General features: G+C 36.6%; 1 protein-coding gene across 16 annotated transcripts in view; it reads left to right on the top strand.

Annotated features, from left to right (window-relative positions):
* Window positions 1-19,573, top strand: part of LOC110470607 (nebulette) — a 135,223-nt gene that overhangs the window by 5,238 nt on the left and 110,412 nt on the right. For 10 of the 16 annotated variants that reach the window (XM_085565704.1, XM_085565669.1, XM_085565691.1 and 7 more), the window contains one exon: window positions 11,722-11,841. The exons of the other annotated variants lie outside the window; for them this stretch is intronic. In XM_085565704.1, the coding sequence (XP_085421830.1) occupies window positions 11,810-11,841 (32 nt within the window). In that variant the 5' untranslated portion in view covers window positions 11,722-11,809. Of the gene's footprint in view, window positions 1-11,721; window positions 11,842-19,573 lie in introns of those variants that run through there. 16 annotated transcript variants of the gene reach the window in all.

The following is a 19,573-nucleotide window of genomic DNA, read 5'->3' on the forward strand; positions in this document are numbered from 1 at the left end:
AAGTAGCACCTAGAATAAACCCTTATCTTCGGTGTAAGCTCCTATTAGAAGTAGAGGGAGGCACAACCTTCGCTAGGGAATTTTACAGTTGTTTGTTGGGGAGGAAGAGATTGCTGAGAATCCAGAGCAGTGTGTTCGTGATTCATCGACTCCTCTTTCTGTTCCTATAACTTTTTCACATTCTCTTTTCTGGTCTCTCTTTCTGAATACTTGTGATTTACATAACAATAGCTCCCAACATGTGGGAAGAAACAGTATTTTTAGACTCCAGAATGCCAACTTGAAGGATACTTTTTGGAATGTCAGATAATCATTACAGTAATTCTGTATGAAACTGTCAGTACAGGTGGAACTGAATAATTTAGATGACTTAAACTATGGTTAAATTTCTGCTGAGCGAGCAGATGTTCAGTTTTCAGCCATGTATAATTCAGTTACAGACCATATTCCATGGGGGTAGTAAAACAGATATCGCTAATGAGGTGACATTCCTCACCTGCTAAAGGTCAGCTTCCTGATCCAGAGCAGGAGAAGCCTTAGAGTCCATGAGTGATGTTGTAAAGCTGCTTCTTCTGTAGCACAGGTGGAAATGTACATAACTCTTTTCTAGAAACAGCAGAAGTATTTTGTCTTTGAGAAGCTGGAAAACAAACCCCTGCCCGAGGCATAACTTTGTTTGGAAAAATTGTAAGCATTAGCAATAAGGATTTATCATGCTGTTAGTGCAGTGTTTATTGTATCTCATACTGCCCACAAGAGTGTTAGGTTTGCAAATTCAGATAGGCCTTTGGGTAAGTCCACTGAAACACTATGTGCAAATCTGTACTGAGGTTCTGGTAAGCTACTAATGTGTGAAAGAAACTCATCAGCAAAGTGTGTAAAATGGAAGTTCCTTTCCGTTGCACACAAGTGTATTTGGACTTGAATGGCTTGTGACCTTGGGACAATTTCTGCCTGGGGAAAGTTCCCTTTTAGCAGCCCCATTGTGAGGATGGTAAGCAACCCCAAATTAAGCTTCTCAAATGTGAATCCTCAGAGATGCAAGGGGAAATATTTTAGGTTAAGTGGATCTCTGATAAGTCAAAGCAAGCAGATGTGATACCTACATATCTGGTTCTTAATGATCTTATTCCATCTGGCTTTATTCTATAGGGTTGTTTAGAAAAAGTTTTTTTTCTCTCTTTTTCTTAGGCAAGCATAATGGGATACTTATTGTAGTTTCTTATATTTTTCTAGAGTTTCAGAAGTCTATTTTTTAAGTTTACAGAATAAATTATTTTAACTATTGCCTTTTTTTTTTTGGTGTTAGTGCTTTCATATGAAATCAGTTGATAGCAGAACTACATAGCCTCCAAGTTTTTAAAAGTTTTCCATGAAGTTCCACTAGGAGTAGTATAGTCTTTCTGATTCTAATTTAAATAAATAAATTTGACAGGATGACTGTAACCTTGCTCACTGTATTGACAAAATAAAATTAGTTGTGTGGTGGAAGTAAAGCAAGCTGTCCAGAAAAATCCCCAAAGGCATGGATTTACTGCATATGTAAGTGGGTCAACTCATGCATGAGAAATGAATGCTAAATGTAAAATGGTTGCAAAACTTTAGACTTTAAGTAGAATTGAATTAAGTGGTAACCTAAATATTTTGATAGGGATGTCCTATCATGCTTCTCTTTCAAAAACAGCAAGAAAGCTCAGCATTACAGAGAAATAGTTAAATCATGTATTTGTGTAAACTAGAACAGTGTTATTGCACTCTAGAATCAAAGGCATTGCATTAATTTATGTTGCTGGCATTGGTAAATTTTAAGTTGAACCTGTATTTGGTTAAACCTGTATTTGCTTTGATGGGTTGCTTTATGTGATAGACACTTAATAAGACTGCTCTATTCCTTGATGAGCAAAATGTTCAATCCAGCCTAGAAAAATACTTCTTGGGCTTTTCCTGGGTAAAAATAAGAATAAAATAGAATCATCTACTTGGGGAATACAAAAGAAAAAGATAGAAATTTCTGTCTTCCTGGCTTAATTTTCTATTTGTGATAACATTCATATTGCAAAGCTTATATGAAAGACATCAGTAGTTTAAAAAAACTACTACATAATTTTCATTTATGTAGCATAACATTTCATGGACTTCATGTTTAATCCATACTAATTGCCAGCTTGTTGACAGATGAATGTGTTACAGATACATATTGACCTAAAGGTTTATTTCTGTACTTATTTATAACTCTGAAAATTCTGATTGAGGGTTAAAACAGCTATGTAAATGTGAGGAATAAATTGTCAGGTATGCCATTTCCACATTTGCTGTGCTATTGACTGTATTGCATATGCATATACTCTTTAGGCAGTATTTTATGGAATGAAAAATTCCAAGCTGTAATGAAGACAACTATGAAGTGTTTTGTGGTAGCTATTGTAAACACCTGTCCATTGTCTGGCTAAAGGACATGAGTCTCTTTTTAAACACTAGTGACTTCAAGACTAACCTACTTAGAGGGTTTCTTGTATTTAAATATGTGACTCTTTTTTTTTTTCTGTTGTGATACTAAGCAACTGAATTATGACAAAACCCCAACTTATTTTTCCAGTATCCTTGAATATATTTTAGTGGTATCTAAATCACTAATTATTTTTAATGAGTATGTACTTTTGAAGTCAGTCTTTTTTACATATAGAAAAAAGAGAATGAAAACAAAACCTCTTCATGGCAGCTCAACTTGGGAGCTAATTAAAATGAGGCTTTTAGAATGGGAAAAAATTAATTAGCCAAAAAGTTGAGAAGTAGGAATTAGCACCTCCAGAGATCTTTGGGTAGTTAAATGCTTGCAAGGAAAATGTAATTTCTTATTTCCTTGTTTTATTTCATTTTTCATTGCCTGCTTATCATTTTACCTTTGTGTTCCGTCTTACCTAATGCTTTTATGCTGTGCTTCAGTTGCTAAGGCACCATCTTAGGCATTAAACCTCCTGCTGAAGAACAAGTTACTCTGCTGCTTCTTCTAATAGCATCTTTAATCTTGATCCCTGGAGATTTTAGTGTCTCACCCCTATGATGCTCACAGGCTTGTTGACCTTGACAACAGGAATATCTGGTCCTCTGTGGGACTTTTTTTTTTTTTTGTTTTGTTTTGTTTTGTTTTTGCAAGTTAAGACAAATTTCGGTGATTTTGTGATTTTTCTTAGGCTGCACTGTAATACTGTATAACCAATGACTGAACTTTTTAACCATCTAACCAACCTACACAAGAAAAGAAAACTTTGCTTCTCCAAGCAGTGAATTAAAATGACGCAATATTGCCTGTGTAATTATTATTCTGCTCTTGTAATTATTTAAATAATTATTCAGTTACAGAGATATTTGTATACATTTTTTGGAAGGCTCTTTGTCTCACACCAACAGAATCTCACTGTTAGAAATCACATTATTTTAATGAACAACTGAAGGATGTTTCTTCCCCGCTGCCCTCTCCCTAGATCTGCCTTGAGTTTCTTTCTCTCCTGTCTTTCCTCAGTTGGTGCATAGTGACCTGGTTCAGTCCCCACAAAAGACAGTGTGTAAAGGGGCAGATGCTGAATATGTCACTAAGTAAGAAAGCCACAACCAGAAAATAGAGAAGGTCTGAATGTCAGGCCCTAGTGGACTTTGGGAAAATCTAGTTTGAAGAAAATATAATTTCAGAGATGGCTTTTTTGAACTTCAAGTCTTTTCCGAACTTCTCCCTGCTAGGTCATGCCTTCCTTTTTTCTTTACTGGAGAACAGTGTAAAGTGAACCCATACCCAGTTTGGCCAGTCTAGCCCTTTTCTAGCCTTATGAGGAAAACTATACTCCAGAGTATGTGCCTTCTGTTGCCAAGGTTAACTGATTTTTATAGTGTTTGGCATAAGAGGAGAGCTGTTCCCAGCTTCCACAATAGTGGGTGGGTAAGTAGCTGAGGGGGATAGTGTGGCTGGTGTGGGTTTTGGCACAGCAGAGATGGTCTTTAAGAGAGGACTGCAGGTCTTATGAGGAGCCTGTGCAAGACCCAGAGTATGTACTGGGGCAAGGTCTGGATGTCTCCAGGCTGTGCCTCAGCATGCCAATACTGAGCAGGGGTCCTACTCCCTCCTCTTACCATTAAGTGGGACAAAGGCACTTGGTCACCTTTGAAATTAAGTGAGATTGGCTACCATTTTGTTCCAGAGCTGGAGCCACTCAGTTCCTGCTGTTCCCTCAGGTACCACTGATGGAAAGCGAAGGATTCAAAAGATCTGTGGAGACGCCCCAATCTCATCTCTCATGGTTTCTTGCCTGCTCAGCAGAGATGCTTACTGTGGTGTGGGCTGGGCTGCTGTTGGCTACAGTGTTGTGAGAACAAGACAAAAGGGCCAAAGATTTTATTTGCCTGTGCCAGCAAGCTGTAGACATGACCAGGGCAAGGGTAGCAGGCATGGAATGAGGTCACTTGTTTGGCATTGCCTTTTGTTTAGTGTTCCTTTCTGCACAGTGTGTGTTTCTGGCTCAGATGGTAGCTGGCATGCTGTCTTGAATTGAGTTAGCAGTCAGGGTCCTTTTCAACAGAAAATAAGTGGATGAAAGGCTCAAAAAAGCTTGATGGTGATGGAAAATAAAGCAGGATTATCAATGAAGGTGATGGCAAAAGTTATAGAAAGCTGACTTTATTGTGGGATTGGAGATTAGATGATCAGCCTATATTGATAATTGGTGGAAAAAATATGCAGAAGAAACAATGAGGGTTGAGATTTTGGTATGAAAAAAAACCTCATTAAATGGAAAAAGTCTATAAAGTTGCAGGTAGAATATAAGTGCAGAAGTGGATGTGATTATGTACAGTTTCTTATAAGGCAAGAACTAGGAGCAGGAAGTGTAGCAGTCAGGCACCATACTTAAAAGCAAATATGTGGTATATAATAAAAACTTGGATCTCATTAATATAGGAGCCAGGGAAGACTAGAAGCATAAAGTACATTAAAAGAAAGATTAGACAAGCTTGTGAAAGTTAAATTAATCAGGAAATATTAACTATTGTTACCCAAATGCAGCGACAGGGTCGGTAAGGCTCTGGTATGCTGATAGCAGGAAATTGAAATGATCTTAGTAAGGGGAAGCTGTTCCATATGTACTTGCCTTGGCATGTATTACTGGGCAGTGACAGAGCCATGTTGGTGTCATCAGGGAAACCAATGAGCCCATCAGTGAGCTTAGAAATAGCTTTGTGCTATATTTAGTCACAGCTGTGGCTCTGTCCTACCAAGTTGTGACCAACCCATTTTGTCCTTGGTTAGCCATAACTGGCTTGAATGTACAAAGTTAAAAAGGATTAATAATTATGCACCTGACCTTAGACCCTCTCTGATATTGGTGGGCTTCATCCATGACACCTGATTATCTTCACAGGCTTTCTGTTACAAACCAGAAAATATTTCTGAGCCTTGAATAGTGAGTTTTTGAAGAGGTAGCTGGGATGCAAAGGTAACTAAGATGTGATGGGTATTCCTTACTTACATGCAAGTGTTCTTGCATGGCATGGCAGAAAGACAAAGTATTAGTCATGAGTAAGATGGCTTTGACCCCATGAGCATTTTTTACTGGTTTTCAAGTGAATCTCCTTATCATGTACCACACTTGCCTTGGCAATGAAGGACCCTCTTGAAGCATATAAAGTGGATTCATAAGCTGAATGATGTGCTCCAACCACCAACCTGTATCCAGTCCATTGAACCAGAGTAGAGCAAGGCCATAGCTTCTTCCCCCTCTTTTAAAATTTTTTATGTCCTTAGAACCATTTCATCCTAGAGATCTGCTCCTGTTACACTGCAGAACTTTCTAATGGAAACATTGCTTATATTATCAGGCTTAGAAATGAGACATCACTTCGAAGTTGTGTTCCCCTGGGACCTGAGTGTGATGCTAACTGCAACTCCAAGCTGTAAAATTCAGAAAGAGGAAGGCTGGAAATAGTGGGCGCTGAAAATCAGATTGTTGCATGACCTCTCTTTGCCCTGTCAAGGGGTCACTGAGACTTGTCTGGTGCATGCACTAAACTTGTAATTTATGTTTGTGGTGGATGTCAAGAGGAAGATTCATGCCTGGATGTGCAGGTGCTCCATTAGGACTTAGAAAGACATGGATTGATTAGGTGGTTATTGCCATCTGCAAAATTAGCCTGGTCAGAGACCCCTGACAGGGAAGCTTGGTGCATAAGCAGTGAGCCAGGCTGCAATTGATAAAGCCTCAAAATGTTGGCAGTAGATAACTGAGATATCTGTGAGAGCTATCACATCTGGTATGCCAGCTCTGAAGTTTTGGGGATGCCATACTGCATCTATCTGATGTTGGAACTGAATTTTGCCATGTTTTTTTTGTGTCTGGGTCTGCAGAAAATAAGCACACTGTGTGTGTGTGTGAGATACAGGAGGGAGGGGAGGGTAGCCAGAAATTTAGCTGGTTTCTGTTGCTTTTGGGGCAGTGTTTAAATATATGCCAGATGTATAAATGAGACTTGGGAATTGAGTATATCCCACAGGTATAAAAGAGACTTAGGAATTATCTGGTAGGCCTGTGTCTGTCGGAAAAGATATTCTTATGGTTCAGAACAGCATGAGGAACTTGGGGAATCCTAGGAAATCTGCTCCATGTGGGCAATTTGTTTATATTTTGCAACATGACCTTTTCTGACATAACTCTAAATAAAATGTGAGGGTTGAGAGCTGAGGCACACAGTCCTTCTCTGTTAAACTAATAAAGCTGGCTGTTAGAATGTATCCCATGGATCTGGCTTTTTTTCACCTGAGTATTCTGCTCAGGGTTTGGTTTCTATTCTCAGATATGTGCTGCACAGAAATGGAGCCATTTTTCCAGGCTGTTTCTTACTGGTTTTCAAGAACTGGCTGGAGAGAGGAGAGAGGTTTCAGGAAGTGTTTCCTATTGTATGAGCACTTTTACTCACTGCACTTAAGAACATTGCATTGTAAAAGCCACTGAGGCAGGACCTTAGCTGTCATCAGTATTTGCTCACAGAAGTCTTGTCATGCATATTTTAAGCCTGATCTAGAAAGCTTTCAGATTTTTTTGCCCTTAAGTGTCTATCCAGGTGTTACCTGAGGTGTTTCTTGTTTGTCAGACAAGTTCTCTTAGACACGATTGACTTACTACAACTGGATTTGGAAAGTCGAAATAGCTTTATTACTGATCTTTCTGATGGCATTCTTTGTTGCCTGTGTCAAACTACTTCAGTTCTGTTTCCTTTTCTATAAAATGGAAGTAACTGTGCTGAGGGTCTTTGGAAAAGAAAATGGTAGAACAGCTGAATGGTATGGCTGCTGGTTTTTGTTACTTGTGTGTGTAAGTTTTGGAAGTGGTAGCTTGGGAGCACAGGAAACAGTGGAGGTAGTGTCTTGAGTCATCAGCTGTAGTATTCTCTTTAGGAAAGGCATACCATAAGAGTTCTCAAAACCCATGTCAAACTCTGTATTAATCTAGTTACAGCTTTAGCCTACTATTTTTGAAGACAGTTCCTTAATTTCACCTGCTGCAGGTAAAAAGCCTCATCCAATTTTCACAAAATAGTTCTTTGTGGCAGGGCAACCATTGTCTTTTTGTTTGCATGGCACTTCTGCCTCTGTTTTGTGTTGAGAGAGGTGTCATTCTCAGACTTTTGTTATGTGAAGCTGATCAAGTGAGTTGTTTTCGTGTGCCTTTGCAAAAATCTCACTATTCCACAAAGTCTTGACTCTTGACTGTTCTGATGGGAACTCAGTTTTTTTTCTTTTTAAGTACAGAGGCTGAGAGTGTTTTTCATGCTACTATAAGTGAGATTTAAAAACTACCTTTCCTGATTAATTTCAGGATTATATTTGGTTTTCTTCATGGCTATTTTGGTGGCCTGCAATTACTGTGTGATTAATTTGGACATGCAAGTACCTCTCTTTCCAACTGTCAAACATATTACTTGCAGTAGAAACTCTCTGAAGAGTATATTTTTGCATTAAGTAATATTAAATTCCCTCTGATTGCTCCAGACCTCAAACCTGATTAGTTTTACATAGAGAATCTTTTTTCCAGCCCTACCGCATTAATAAAATTACTTAATAAAATTAACTATAGCCAGACCCTTAAAGTATTTCCTCTTGGTATCTTTCAGCACCATTCTGTTAACACAGCTTGTTAAATTATTTGTGCAATGAGCTGATCTACCTGTCTGAATTTGTAATTCTTGGATCATTCAACATATTTTCTAGCTTAATACATAAACCTTGTTTTTTTATACTACTTTTCTGTGCCTGCCATATCCAGTTTGGTAGATTATTGGTAGGTTGTTATTATTTGGTAGATTATTAACAGTCCATATAAATGGCATTTATAATTTCAGAGTACTTAGTTATTCTTAGGTTCTTTATGTTTGGACACATAGAAATCTGCATAATAGCAGCTATATTGGAAATTTTAGTAAATATAGAAAATAACAATGGAAAACTTTTATCACAAGGATTTGCACTACATTGCTTGATAAAAGATTATTAAAGATGGTTTTTAGATAAAAGGATCATATGGTGACATATTATATATGGTGATAGGCTTGAGATATTCCTTGCCTGCTGGTTTCATACATCTTTTTATGAAGTTCAGGTAATTGTATTTCCTTTCTTGATGTATCTGAAACAGTGTAAAATTTAAAGACCTTGTTAAAGGGGTTCTTCTTATTCACTGTAGATGTGGATGTAGCTCTTGGGCTTGACCTGTTGCAGCCTGGATACTTTTTATTTGAAAGATACTGAAATTTGCTAATGCTTTTGCTGCAGTGTGGAGTTTTTCAAAGTTACTCATTACAGAAGTGAGGACAACCTTGTTTCTGTGGTCAGAGTATGTGATAGATGATTGTGTGTAGCACTTGTTTCACATGTAGGTTGCTGTCTCTCTGTGTTGCCTATGTATCTCTGCCATTGCAAAAGTCTCACTTTGGATACCTATTTTTTGTAAGTTGAAAGAAGTAGAAAGAAGAGAGAGGAAGAGAGAAAAATCAGAAAAAATAATATGAAGTTTCATTGAGCTAAAGCAAAATTCAGATCTGAGTCCCTGTTTGAGAAACTTGAACATGGGTTATGCATCTATGTACATAATGTGTTACACCAATTTTATACAGAATATTGGAAATTGCATGAAAATTTATAATTTCAGAGCAAAGTGATATGCTGATCACCTTCAGTCCTACTGGATATACAATTAAATTGGTGTGCATTCAGCAAGAGAATGGATATGTGGAAGACACTTGAATTTGAAATATCAACTGTAACTTTAAATGCTGCATTTGTACATGAAAACCAAAGAGGCTCCAGGTTTAATGTGTGAAGGACCATAGCTCAAGATCCCATGTATCTTTTACTGCTGAGATCAAGTATTTGGCTATTTTACAGACTGGAGTCTTCTCCTCCTTCCCTTTGTCTGTTTCCAACTCCACCAAAAAAACTGAAGCTCCCATTCTCCTGATGCCCAGTACAGGAAAAGAAATCTAGACAGTCACAACTAGTTTGTCCTCACAGCAAAGTTTCTTTTTGCCAACACAACTTTGTCCAAAGAATGAAGGGGTCGTAGGGTGATTTCTTCTCTGGAGGCAAGAGGTGTAACTTCCAGGAGAGATCTGAGTTAGTAATCTTTGGCCAGTTTTGCCAGTGAGGTATTCTGATGTGCCTCTTACTGTCTTGCTTTCCTTTTTAACCTGGGAGTGTCCTCTACCAGTGCAGTGATTGGTGGCATTCTCCTGACAGACTCTGGTAACATGTCATGGGGGTGGAGTGTGTTTCTTGGGATGGGATTAATCTCATATTAGTGTGTTATTTTGATTACAAAAGTGCCAGGAAATGTAGAGACACAAGTACATTCTCATACTGGTGTACTGGAACAATTAATCTGTGTACCTGTTCCAAAGACATTCAGTTATCAGGGTACAGGAAGCCAAATGCCTTGGTAGATCTGTATAGCAGCTCCAAATGCCTTGCCAGTGCATTGTTAAATAAAGGGAAATCCTTTAACTGTAAGCTTGAAAGTGAGGGGATGTCCTGCTACTCTTTTTGGTTTTATTTTGTCTCGTGTTCTTCACTGCAACACTGGATCTACATTGCTTCCTCTTCTGTGTTCATTTTACAAACCTTTTTTTAGGGCCGTGTAAGGATTCTGCTTCAGCAGACTAGTAGCAGTCTAAGCCTGTGTGGATGTGCTTGGTGCTCTAGGTCTGAACTGTGACAATTTCCCTAAAAGTCTCTAGAATATTTTTATGTTTTTAAATTTTTCAGGAGCATTTTTGCACTGATTTGTAAGGACTGTTGCATTTATATGCCATTAGAGCAGTATCAAACCAGACAATAGAAAGCATGGCTTATTTATTCAAATGCAGTCATGCAACCCCCACTTGTCTAGGAGCAGACATATTTTTAATTGCCAAACAAAGTTTGTTTGTGTTAGAATTATTGCTCCAAATGACCTTGGCAATTTGCAGTTCCCTGTAGCTAATAGCTTTCTGAATGAAAACAGTGGACCCTGAACTCTGGAGGTGAATAAAGTAATGCTTTGCTCTGTATTAAGAGGAATTTTCAAGTATGCTTTTTATATTCTTTGATAACAACACTATTTACTAAAATAATAAAGTACTAAAAGCTATTTAGTCTTTCTTATCAACAGTTGACCTTGATAAACCTTGTCTCCATAGACAGTCAGCATTTCTTAAATTCTAATCTGTTTAATGTGCTCCCTTCACAAGTGAGTAGCTCATTAAAAAATTTTGCCCTTTTCCCTTTTGTTTAATGATAGTTCTTTTAAAAGAAGCCTGCTGTCACATGGCTAGCAATAATCTGTCTTTTTTTCCTTATTTCCTTTTCCTTTTTCGTTATGCGTGTTTTTTGTTACATTTAGTTTTATATCTAGTAGTGGAAAGAGTCATTGCATATCGAAATGGTCTATAAAGACTCCTTTGTCTTTCAAACTAAATTTCTTTTTGGTATCCTGGTCTTGTTCTTGTACAGGGTTTTGCTAACATCTCTGCTTTGTCCGTGCTTTCCTACACAGATACTTTCTGCACTTCCCCCTCGTACATCTTGAGCTTTGACAAGTTGGTTAAAAATACTTTTAAATTTAGAACAAAGGAAATCAAGTAATTTTAAACACTCTTTAAAAAATATTATTTTAAAATTTATTACATTTGTATTAATATTTTATTTTTATCCTTTCCTGGACTTTGTTTTTTTGGCTTAATCCAGTATATCTTAATTCAGTATATTTTGCTGTAATTCTGTTATGGAAATTATAATAATAGTGATGATGAGACTTCCCAGCTCCATTGCTTTGTGGGAACCTGCTTGACAGCATTAAAAAGTAGCCTTAATAAAATAAAAAAAAAAGAATTCTGTTGATAAAAGTGCTAAAAGTCAATGTGGTGACAAGCTGTGCTGTCTTGAGAAGACAATTTAAAACCCCTAAATCATAATATAATTTTCCCAAGGCTTTTTAATACTGAAATATACAAACAGGGGTTACATATATGAAGAGCAAAATATAATGGAAAAATTTCGCTTTGCAGAACTGAGAGGAGATTTCTGCACGTAAACTTTGAAAACATGTTAAGAATAGAAACATTGATAGTGTGAGTTCTCTCTGAGTAGTGAAATAAATCTGTGGTGCATTTTAAAAAAGCAGTGCTGCTGTCCATTTTTGTCTATTTTAGACCCTCACATCAACATCTGCACAGAGAAATATCTGTTTTAAGCTGTTCAGGTCATTAAACTGGATGTAAGGCTGTGCAGAAAGAATGCATGAACGAAGTATCATTCATCAGTATACTACAGTAAGTATCTGCCAGCTTCCTTCTGGCACTTTTACTCTGTTTCCTTCTTAAAGGAAATGAGATCATTCAAGGTAGGCTTGTCCTTGATGAAAGAGGTGTAAACTAACTTACATTTTCCAAAGTGTTATTGTTAAAGAGCTTGCCAGAATAGCTTTTTGCTGCTAAATTTTTTATAGCCAATACTAAAAAATTGAATACTAAGAAATAGTGTTAAGAATTAAATGTTTATTGAGAACCCTTTTGGATAATTGAAAGCTATATAACAGTTTGGAAGCTTCGACCTCTCTGAGGACAATTTAACAGGTGGCAACTTATGAAACAAGTCCCTTAGTTTCTATGGGAGACTTGATATCAATTTTTATTCTGATAGATGAGACAAATTAACTGGCAATTTAAAAATGGGCAGTTATTATGGCTGTGATCTGATTGAAGTACGTATGTTTGAGCAGACCATGACTCCAGGCAATAGAGTGTTTATTTGGACTATTAAAAGGCCCTATTTGCTAACCTTAAAGCAATTAACTTAAATATAGCACAACTGTAACCAAATTGCAGTGAAATGCAACATGACACAAAACAGAATCAGTCTTGCTTCAGAAGTGATAGTCATGAAGGACCTGATAAAGGAGATAAGCAAAGAATGACACAATTTTGTGGTAAGTTATTCAATGTAGGGCAAGAATAGAATGTGAGTGACAACAACAACAAAAAATTTAAGATAAGTGAAAATGTGATTGTAAGTTCAGATAAATATGTATGTATAACTTATATCTATAAAATAATGACCTCTGCACTGACCTTTCCCTCTCATAAGCTACTTTTCTGAAGACAAAAGCTCTGCTTGGTAACAGTCAAAAAACCATATTCATTAGGAATAAATAGGAAAACAATGGAAAATGAAAGAAAAGAAACCTTGATATACATCTATGGCAGTCCCTTTTTCACACAGACTTTGAATAATGTTTTTGGTTCCGGTATGTTCAAATGGAAAAAAGTTCTGGAAAATTACTGAGGATGATTAAATTCAATTGGAGGAATGAATGAGTTCTGGTGCAGGAGTCTTCAGCCTAGACAAAAGGGGTTTAAGCATTCAGAAAGATGTTGTGGAAAGCTCTACACAATTATCATAGGGAGTTTAAGTCAGGGAGTGACTGCTTTCTCTGTCTTCTCATGCAAGAACTAGGAAGTAATAAATGAAGCTCATCAGAAGACAAACAAACCAAGCAGAAAGAGATGCTTCCTTGTGGAAAGTATTAAATGGCATTTTTTTTGTGCTATAATATGAGTGCAAAAAAATATAGATTAGTTCAAGGATAAGGCAGCCCCGAGAAGAAATTGCTGCAGAATGAGAAAAACCCACACCAGGTTCAGGAAGTACACCAGACTGAAAACAATTGGAGTCAAGGAATGTGTATGTAGGGGAAATATCACATATATTTACCCTGTCCATACTGCTTCCAGCTAGTGCTTGTGGCCATTCTTGGATAAAGAACATTAGGCCAGATGGACCATTGGTCTAAGCCAGTACTAGAGACTCTTAAATTCTATCTTTATATAGAAGCAGTGATGAAACATTTATATAAAATATTTTATAAAAATATAAAATTTAAAACATTTATATAATAGTTGGAAAGAAATTGATGCTGAATATAAGTTACTAGCTAAATACAAAGGATACAAAAAGGTGGAAAAAGTCCATTATAAATGGCTGACAGAGTTAAAAATAATAAAGCCTTTAAAATAAAGGATAATTTTAAAATGTCATTTTTAGTTTTTTATAACTTCTGCCAACATTCTTATTTCAAGTCAACGGAGTGTGGTTTCCAATCCAATCCTTTCCAATTTTTTGAAGTGTTTTTACATGTTGAATTTATATATGAAATAAGTAAGCTCTTGTTTCACATTTGGGATTTAGGCTTTCTAAAGTTACAACAACATATAAAAAGTTACAGTATTTATGGAAAGTAGCAGAAAGATGTGTCCATCCCACTTCCTTGAGATCTCTGAAGCTGGACCACAATACTGTTTAAGGAGGGTTTGTGGTCAGTGAGGCATATGGCAGATGGCTAACTGGCAGATTTCAAGGTGTAGCTGTTATCAAAAGGGATCTCAAATGGGAATGCTTTTAGCAGTTTTCCCAGTGGCTAGTCCTTGATTAAAGACTTGAACTAATTTTGTAGGTGTTCTAGTGGACAAGATATTTGCTAGGAAATTATACATACAAAGTTAATCCCAGAGGTAAAAGGAAACATGGTGATCTTTCAACAAATACCCTTATGGAGTGATTTCAGATTGTGGGTTAAATGTTCAAAGTCTGAAAATACTTATTTTTAATAGTCAGATGTAAAAAAATAAGCTTGTGAGCCTGAAAGTCAAATGATACTTATCACAGGATGAGAGCTGGATTTGAAAGCCAGAGAAATGTCGGAGTCATTCTGGTTGTTTCTGTCAGGGTAGCACTGGGGCAGGTAAGGTGATGTCCTTGGAGGTTCTGTGAGGACACCACTGGGAGGAGGTAGCATGATACCCTCAGCAGAGGCTGTACAGAATCAGGGCTGATACCAGAGTATGCTGTCCCCATGGTAAGGTGGATTTGAAACAGATCAATAGAGTTCAAGGGAGGCCAACAGAAATGATCCTGGGAATTGTAAAATAATGTTCAGCTGTTGGAGTGACAGCTATTCATTCATATGTGAGAAAGAAATTGTTTTAATATTGCATAGAGATATTTGCACAAGGGAGAGATAGCAGTAAAACTGGGATCTTTTCACCTTTTTTGCAGTATGGCTGTATTTTACTCTGTGCCAGACTTCTTACTATCCTGAGACTGAAATTTTTTAATGTACCTGAATTCAATGAAGGGCTTTGGAGTACAAAATGCCTTCTTATGCTATGCAGAGAGATGCAAGGAAACTGCAGACAAAGTGAATATTTGTATGAGAAAGAGAGACTTATAACTGCTGAAGGCGAGAATACCATCATCATGGTATTCAGTCTCATTTCTACAGTGATTTTGTTGGGTTTTCTTGATACCTTTCAAGATTTTTATATATGTCTTCTCTGTTGGTGCTCATGGTGGCTTGCACATAGGAAGTCAAACTTACTCCTCTCTCATTATTACTCTTTTTAACTCTAGTTCATGACTCACTGCTGTGTAGCCACTCACTCCCTGGAGCCCTCACCAGTGGAATAGGAAGGAAAATCAGAATCAGGAATAAAGTAAAACTTAAGGGTTGATATAAGAACAGTTTAGTACTTAAAACAGAGTAAATAATAAACCAAACACAGATAATAATAATAGTAGCAGCAGCAACAACAAAACAACAACACAACAACAACAGCAATAATAATCAAAAGGAAATTAATAGAGAGAAATAAATGCTAAGAAGAATGAGTGATGCTCAATAGTTGCTTACCACCTGCTGACTCATACCCAGCTGATCAGCAATCACTCCCTCCCAGCCAATTTCTCTCAATTTATACACTGAACAAAGATGTTCTATGGTGTAGAATATCCCTTTGGCCAGTTTGGGTCAGCTGTCCCACCTGTCCCTGCTGCATTCCCTCCCAGGTTTTTGTCTCCTTCTTGCTGCCAGGGCATGAGACATTGAAAAACCCTTGACTTATGGTGGTACTACTTAGCAGGAACCAAAACATCAGTGTGTTAGCAACATTATTCTCACACTGAATCGAAAACACAGCACTGTAAGCAGTTACTAAGAAGAAAACGAATGCTGTCCCCATGATCCTTTTGTAAATAGGAGGGATTGTAATTGTTTTCTTAGAGCATCTTGTCTTTTAGCTGTCCAGCGTACTCTTGCCTTTGCCTATGCTTCATTGGTTTGTAATCTCTGCTGACTGCAGGATAAGAGAGAACAGGAGAAATAGATGCTATTTATAAGGTCTTCCTACATCTGCTGCAGTTGGACTGCCAGCACATAAAGAATTGTCAGTGTAAAAGTTAAGTGACATATGAAGGGTTTGCACAGGACAGTACTGTCCGTGATGTCCAAGTACTGTTTCTTTTGACATTCTCAAATAACCCAGTAGAAATGGAGCAACTGATAAAAAAGCTAAACTCCTGTTCAGAATAATCACTGTTTCTGGCCTTACTGTCATTGGCAAATCTATTTTTTTGCCCTTAGATCAGTTTCCTTTTGACTTTGTGATTGACTTGTAACATGCTCACAGACATTGTGTTCTGAACACTGAACAACTGAACTGGAATTTGTTTGCTTTGTATTGTGAAATAGAAAATTACTACTTTTTATTAAACAGCATTCATGGAATGAATGCATTTGATTATAATATGCTGCTTGTAGTTTATATTCTTCTGTAAGGAGTGGTAAACATTGCAGAATTACTTTGAGAATATAAATACCTGAAATTCATTATTGTTTCTTTAGGTCCTGGGTAATTTTCCTTTGTCCTGAGATTGTTCCCTTATAACAGGCATGACTCCATAGATAAATGAATATTGCCTTTCTGTTCATCTTCTCTAAGATAAATAATAAACAAAGCAAAGAAATGGCAAATAAACAGATTTAAATAATCTTAATATTTCTACGATATATTATTATATATTTTTATTGTTTTATCTTTCTTATATAAGGAGGCAGACAGATTACTGTGAAGTAAGTCTTTCTTTTCCCATTCACTGTTACTTCTGCTTTTTAATACACTTTTTAGTATTTTAGCATTTAAGTTCAAAGAACTATCAATTTTTCTCAACAAACAAGTAGGAAACCTAACAATATGATGCTTGAGTGTGAGCTTGGATAGAACTACTTCAGTAGAGAAAATAGTAAATGAGACACAGGGTGGGTATCAGCTGCTTATGCAGGGACCAGAAGAGTTCCACATTCCTTACAGGTGTGAACCTATAGATGTCATTGTTTGTCTATTAGTATTAATATTCCTCTGCAGAAGCAGCAGTTTCAGTTCTGATGGATGAATTTCAAAAGCTCAACAAAGTAGAGAAGGTTTGGAGAAATTGTAAAGGATTGATCTAAGGCAATATTTTAGTCCTTAGGCTAATAGTTTTTTTTTTTGTTGTTGAATAAAATATTGAAACAATTTCATGGTTTTGAAAGATCTTGTGAAGAGAGGATGTTTGCTTGGAGAAAGAAACTGTGTGTTGAAAAAAGCAAAACTGAGATCTACTGTCTGGAAGAGGAACTTACGTTTGAATTAAAGGGTATGTTTTTAAGAGCAAAGGTATTTAGCCATGATTAATCATAGATGATTGACTAGCCATGAGGATTGTCAGAAAATGTTCCTATTCATATGAACTTATAAGGTTAAGTAATGGTTATATTTCTATTGGCAAAATTTTGTATTTTACAGCAATTTGTGTATTCATGGTAAGAAAATTGGTCAAGATGTTATGGAGCAGGTAGATTCGAGACAGACTTACCTATGCTTCCCAGGAGTTATGGGTGGCAAAGAACGAAATTTATAGAAGTGGAACATTTACTGTTCTTCAGGGTTGATTATATATACAGGATTGATGGCTGACCATAAGGATGCATTTCAGGCTGTGATGTGACTTTTGTCTTGGGGTGATCTTAGATGATGTTTCTGTTTAAACAGATGCTACTGCTGTCTGCTGTGACAGTGCCAGGGATGTTCTACCCTTCTGTGCTGAAGTTAACACTTATGAGTTGTGTGGGAAGACTAGGAGAGGACAGGATTCTCTAAGTGACAATGAAGTTTTGAATAATTGGTTGAAGAGAATTGTGAATCTTGACTCATATGTTTAATGTCTATGAGGAGGTAGGAAGTTAATGGAGGTGGGTAGTAAAAGTACTTCTTATAGTGCTGGAAGTTATTTAAGATCCAATCCCCTGCAAAATGTTTAGCTGATCTAATTAAATTAGATTTTACATGAGTTTAAACTAATACAATTTCTGTATATCTGGAGAAAACTTCATGAAAGGTGAGGTTGAAGAAGGTGATCTAGTTACTTCCTGTAAGATGCTGCCAAGAAGCATATCAGAGTATTTAGGCATATCCACCCTTGATGTCCATCCTTGATTCCCGTGTCTTAAGAAATTGTTTTAAGTTAGTGCCTTGATAATTTTGGTTCAAGGTGTGCCAAAGATTTGATACATCACTGTGCACAAAATTAATGCTGAAAGAAAGGTGTCTCTTTACTTAAGAGTATTCATCAAATTCTCCTGAAATATGGTTTGGTCCTTTTCTTATTGGTCTATATGTAGGCTAAAAGTGGATCCTGCTTGTAAGGGCTGTGAATCCATAAGAATTTTCTAGGGGCCTTCTGCCTTTTCATGTAGGTAAAAATCTGCCTCCAGCATAAAACTGGAGTTTTCCAGTCCACCAAGAGAACTTTGAAGTAACAGACTTTCAGGTTTGGACATTTCTGCAACATCAAAAGGCTTTATGACATCCAAGCCCTTGCTTTGTAGGGGAGATGATCAGCACATCACTGAAGCTTCTCATGGCTACAGGGTGTATAGAGCTATACAGGTGTCTGAGACTGGAAATCTTTGGGCAATAGAGATTGGGATATGGGAGAGCAGAAGTAGGGCACTCAGGAGAAAAGTCTTCTCTACAGCAAAGTCATTAAGGATTTCAAAGGGCTTTAAAAGGTGTAAGTGGATTTTCAAAACAATTCCAAGTTTGTTATGTTCAGAACAAAAAAGAACAAAAAAATATTTGTGGATTGCTTAATGACTAGAAGTTGCTGGAAAAGGATGTTAAAATGTTACTGTGTGTCACATCAGTCTCATGCTTTTATTCACTTGTATTGGAATGGATTCTCCATTCTGCTTGTGAAAACCAATTCCATTTTTCTACCTCAGTTTTTGAAACTGAAGTTATAAGGAAAAGGTAAAATTTAGGCAGAAGCCATGAATGGTGAAAATAAAGGAGATACAAGATAACAGACATAGAGGCTAAATATTTTTCCATATTTTAATTGGTAAAAGTGAAAATGTAAAAAAAAGTTTTCCAAAGACTATATTAATATAGTTCCTTTTTGCACTTGGTTTTGTTGCCAGTTATAATAAAAAAAATGAGAAAAATTTTAGTGCTTAATTGGTCAGTTCAAAGCCAATATATGAGATAATACTGAAAATGTATTAAACTTCTTAAATGAAAGTTATGCTGCAATTTAAGTGCCTTTTGCTACAGAGAAAAATGGTCCTATTATAGTCTGGTTTTATATAGATAATGGATGCAATTCATTTGAAGAGGCTTTGTAATTTTGTTTTGGTATATGAAATAGCATTTCATATGTGCCTTTTGGCATTTTTTTATGCAAATTACTTTTTCATCAAATGCAGTTTTTGTAGTAGTAGCTCTGATTTTCAAGAGATTAGCATTCAAAATAAATTGATGCATAAGTATTGAATTTATGCAATTAAAATGTGCTCCAAGAAGAGAGAGGAAGTGGTTTGGGAGTCTGCTGCAATGCTTATTGTGTTTATGACTGTTGCAATGACAATAGATGCCAGTGTTGACCCTCTGTTACTAATTTAATTGCTCATAGGGATATAAATTTTCCCTTTGAAAGCACTAAAGACAACGTTTTTATAGAATCAGTGGTGAACATTGAAGCATCCATTGCATTTTGTCCATAATTTAAAACATTCTCTCATAAAGATAATTAAAAATTTGTTAAATTCCACATGGTAGTGACTGGGGTAATTTGTTTTTTGTGAGCTGGGATCAGAAGTGGACACTGGGCTTTTATTTTCTGTACAGTCAG

The sequence above is a fragment of the Lonchura striata genome, chromosome 2 (genome assembly GCF_050655825.1).
Source record: "Lonchura striata isolate lonStrDom1 chromosome 2, ASM5065582v1, whole genome shotgun sequence".
Classification (NCBI taxonomy): Eukaryota; Metazoa; Chordata; class Aves; order Passeriformes; family Estrildidae; genus Lonchura; species Lonchura striata.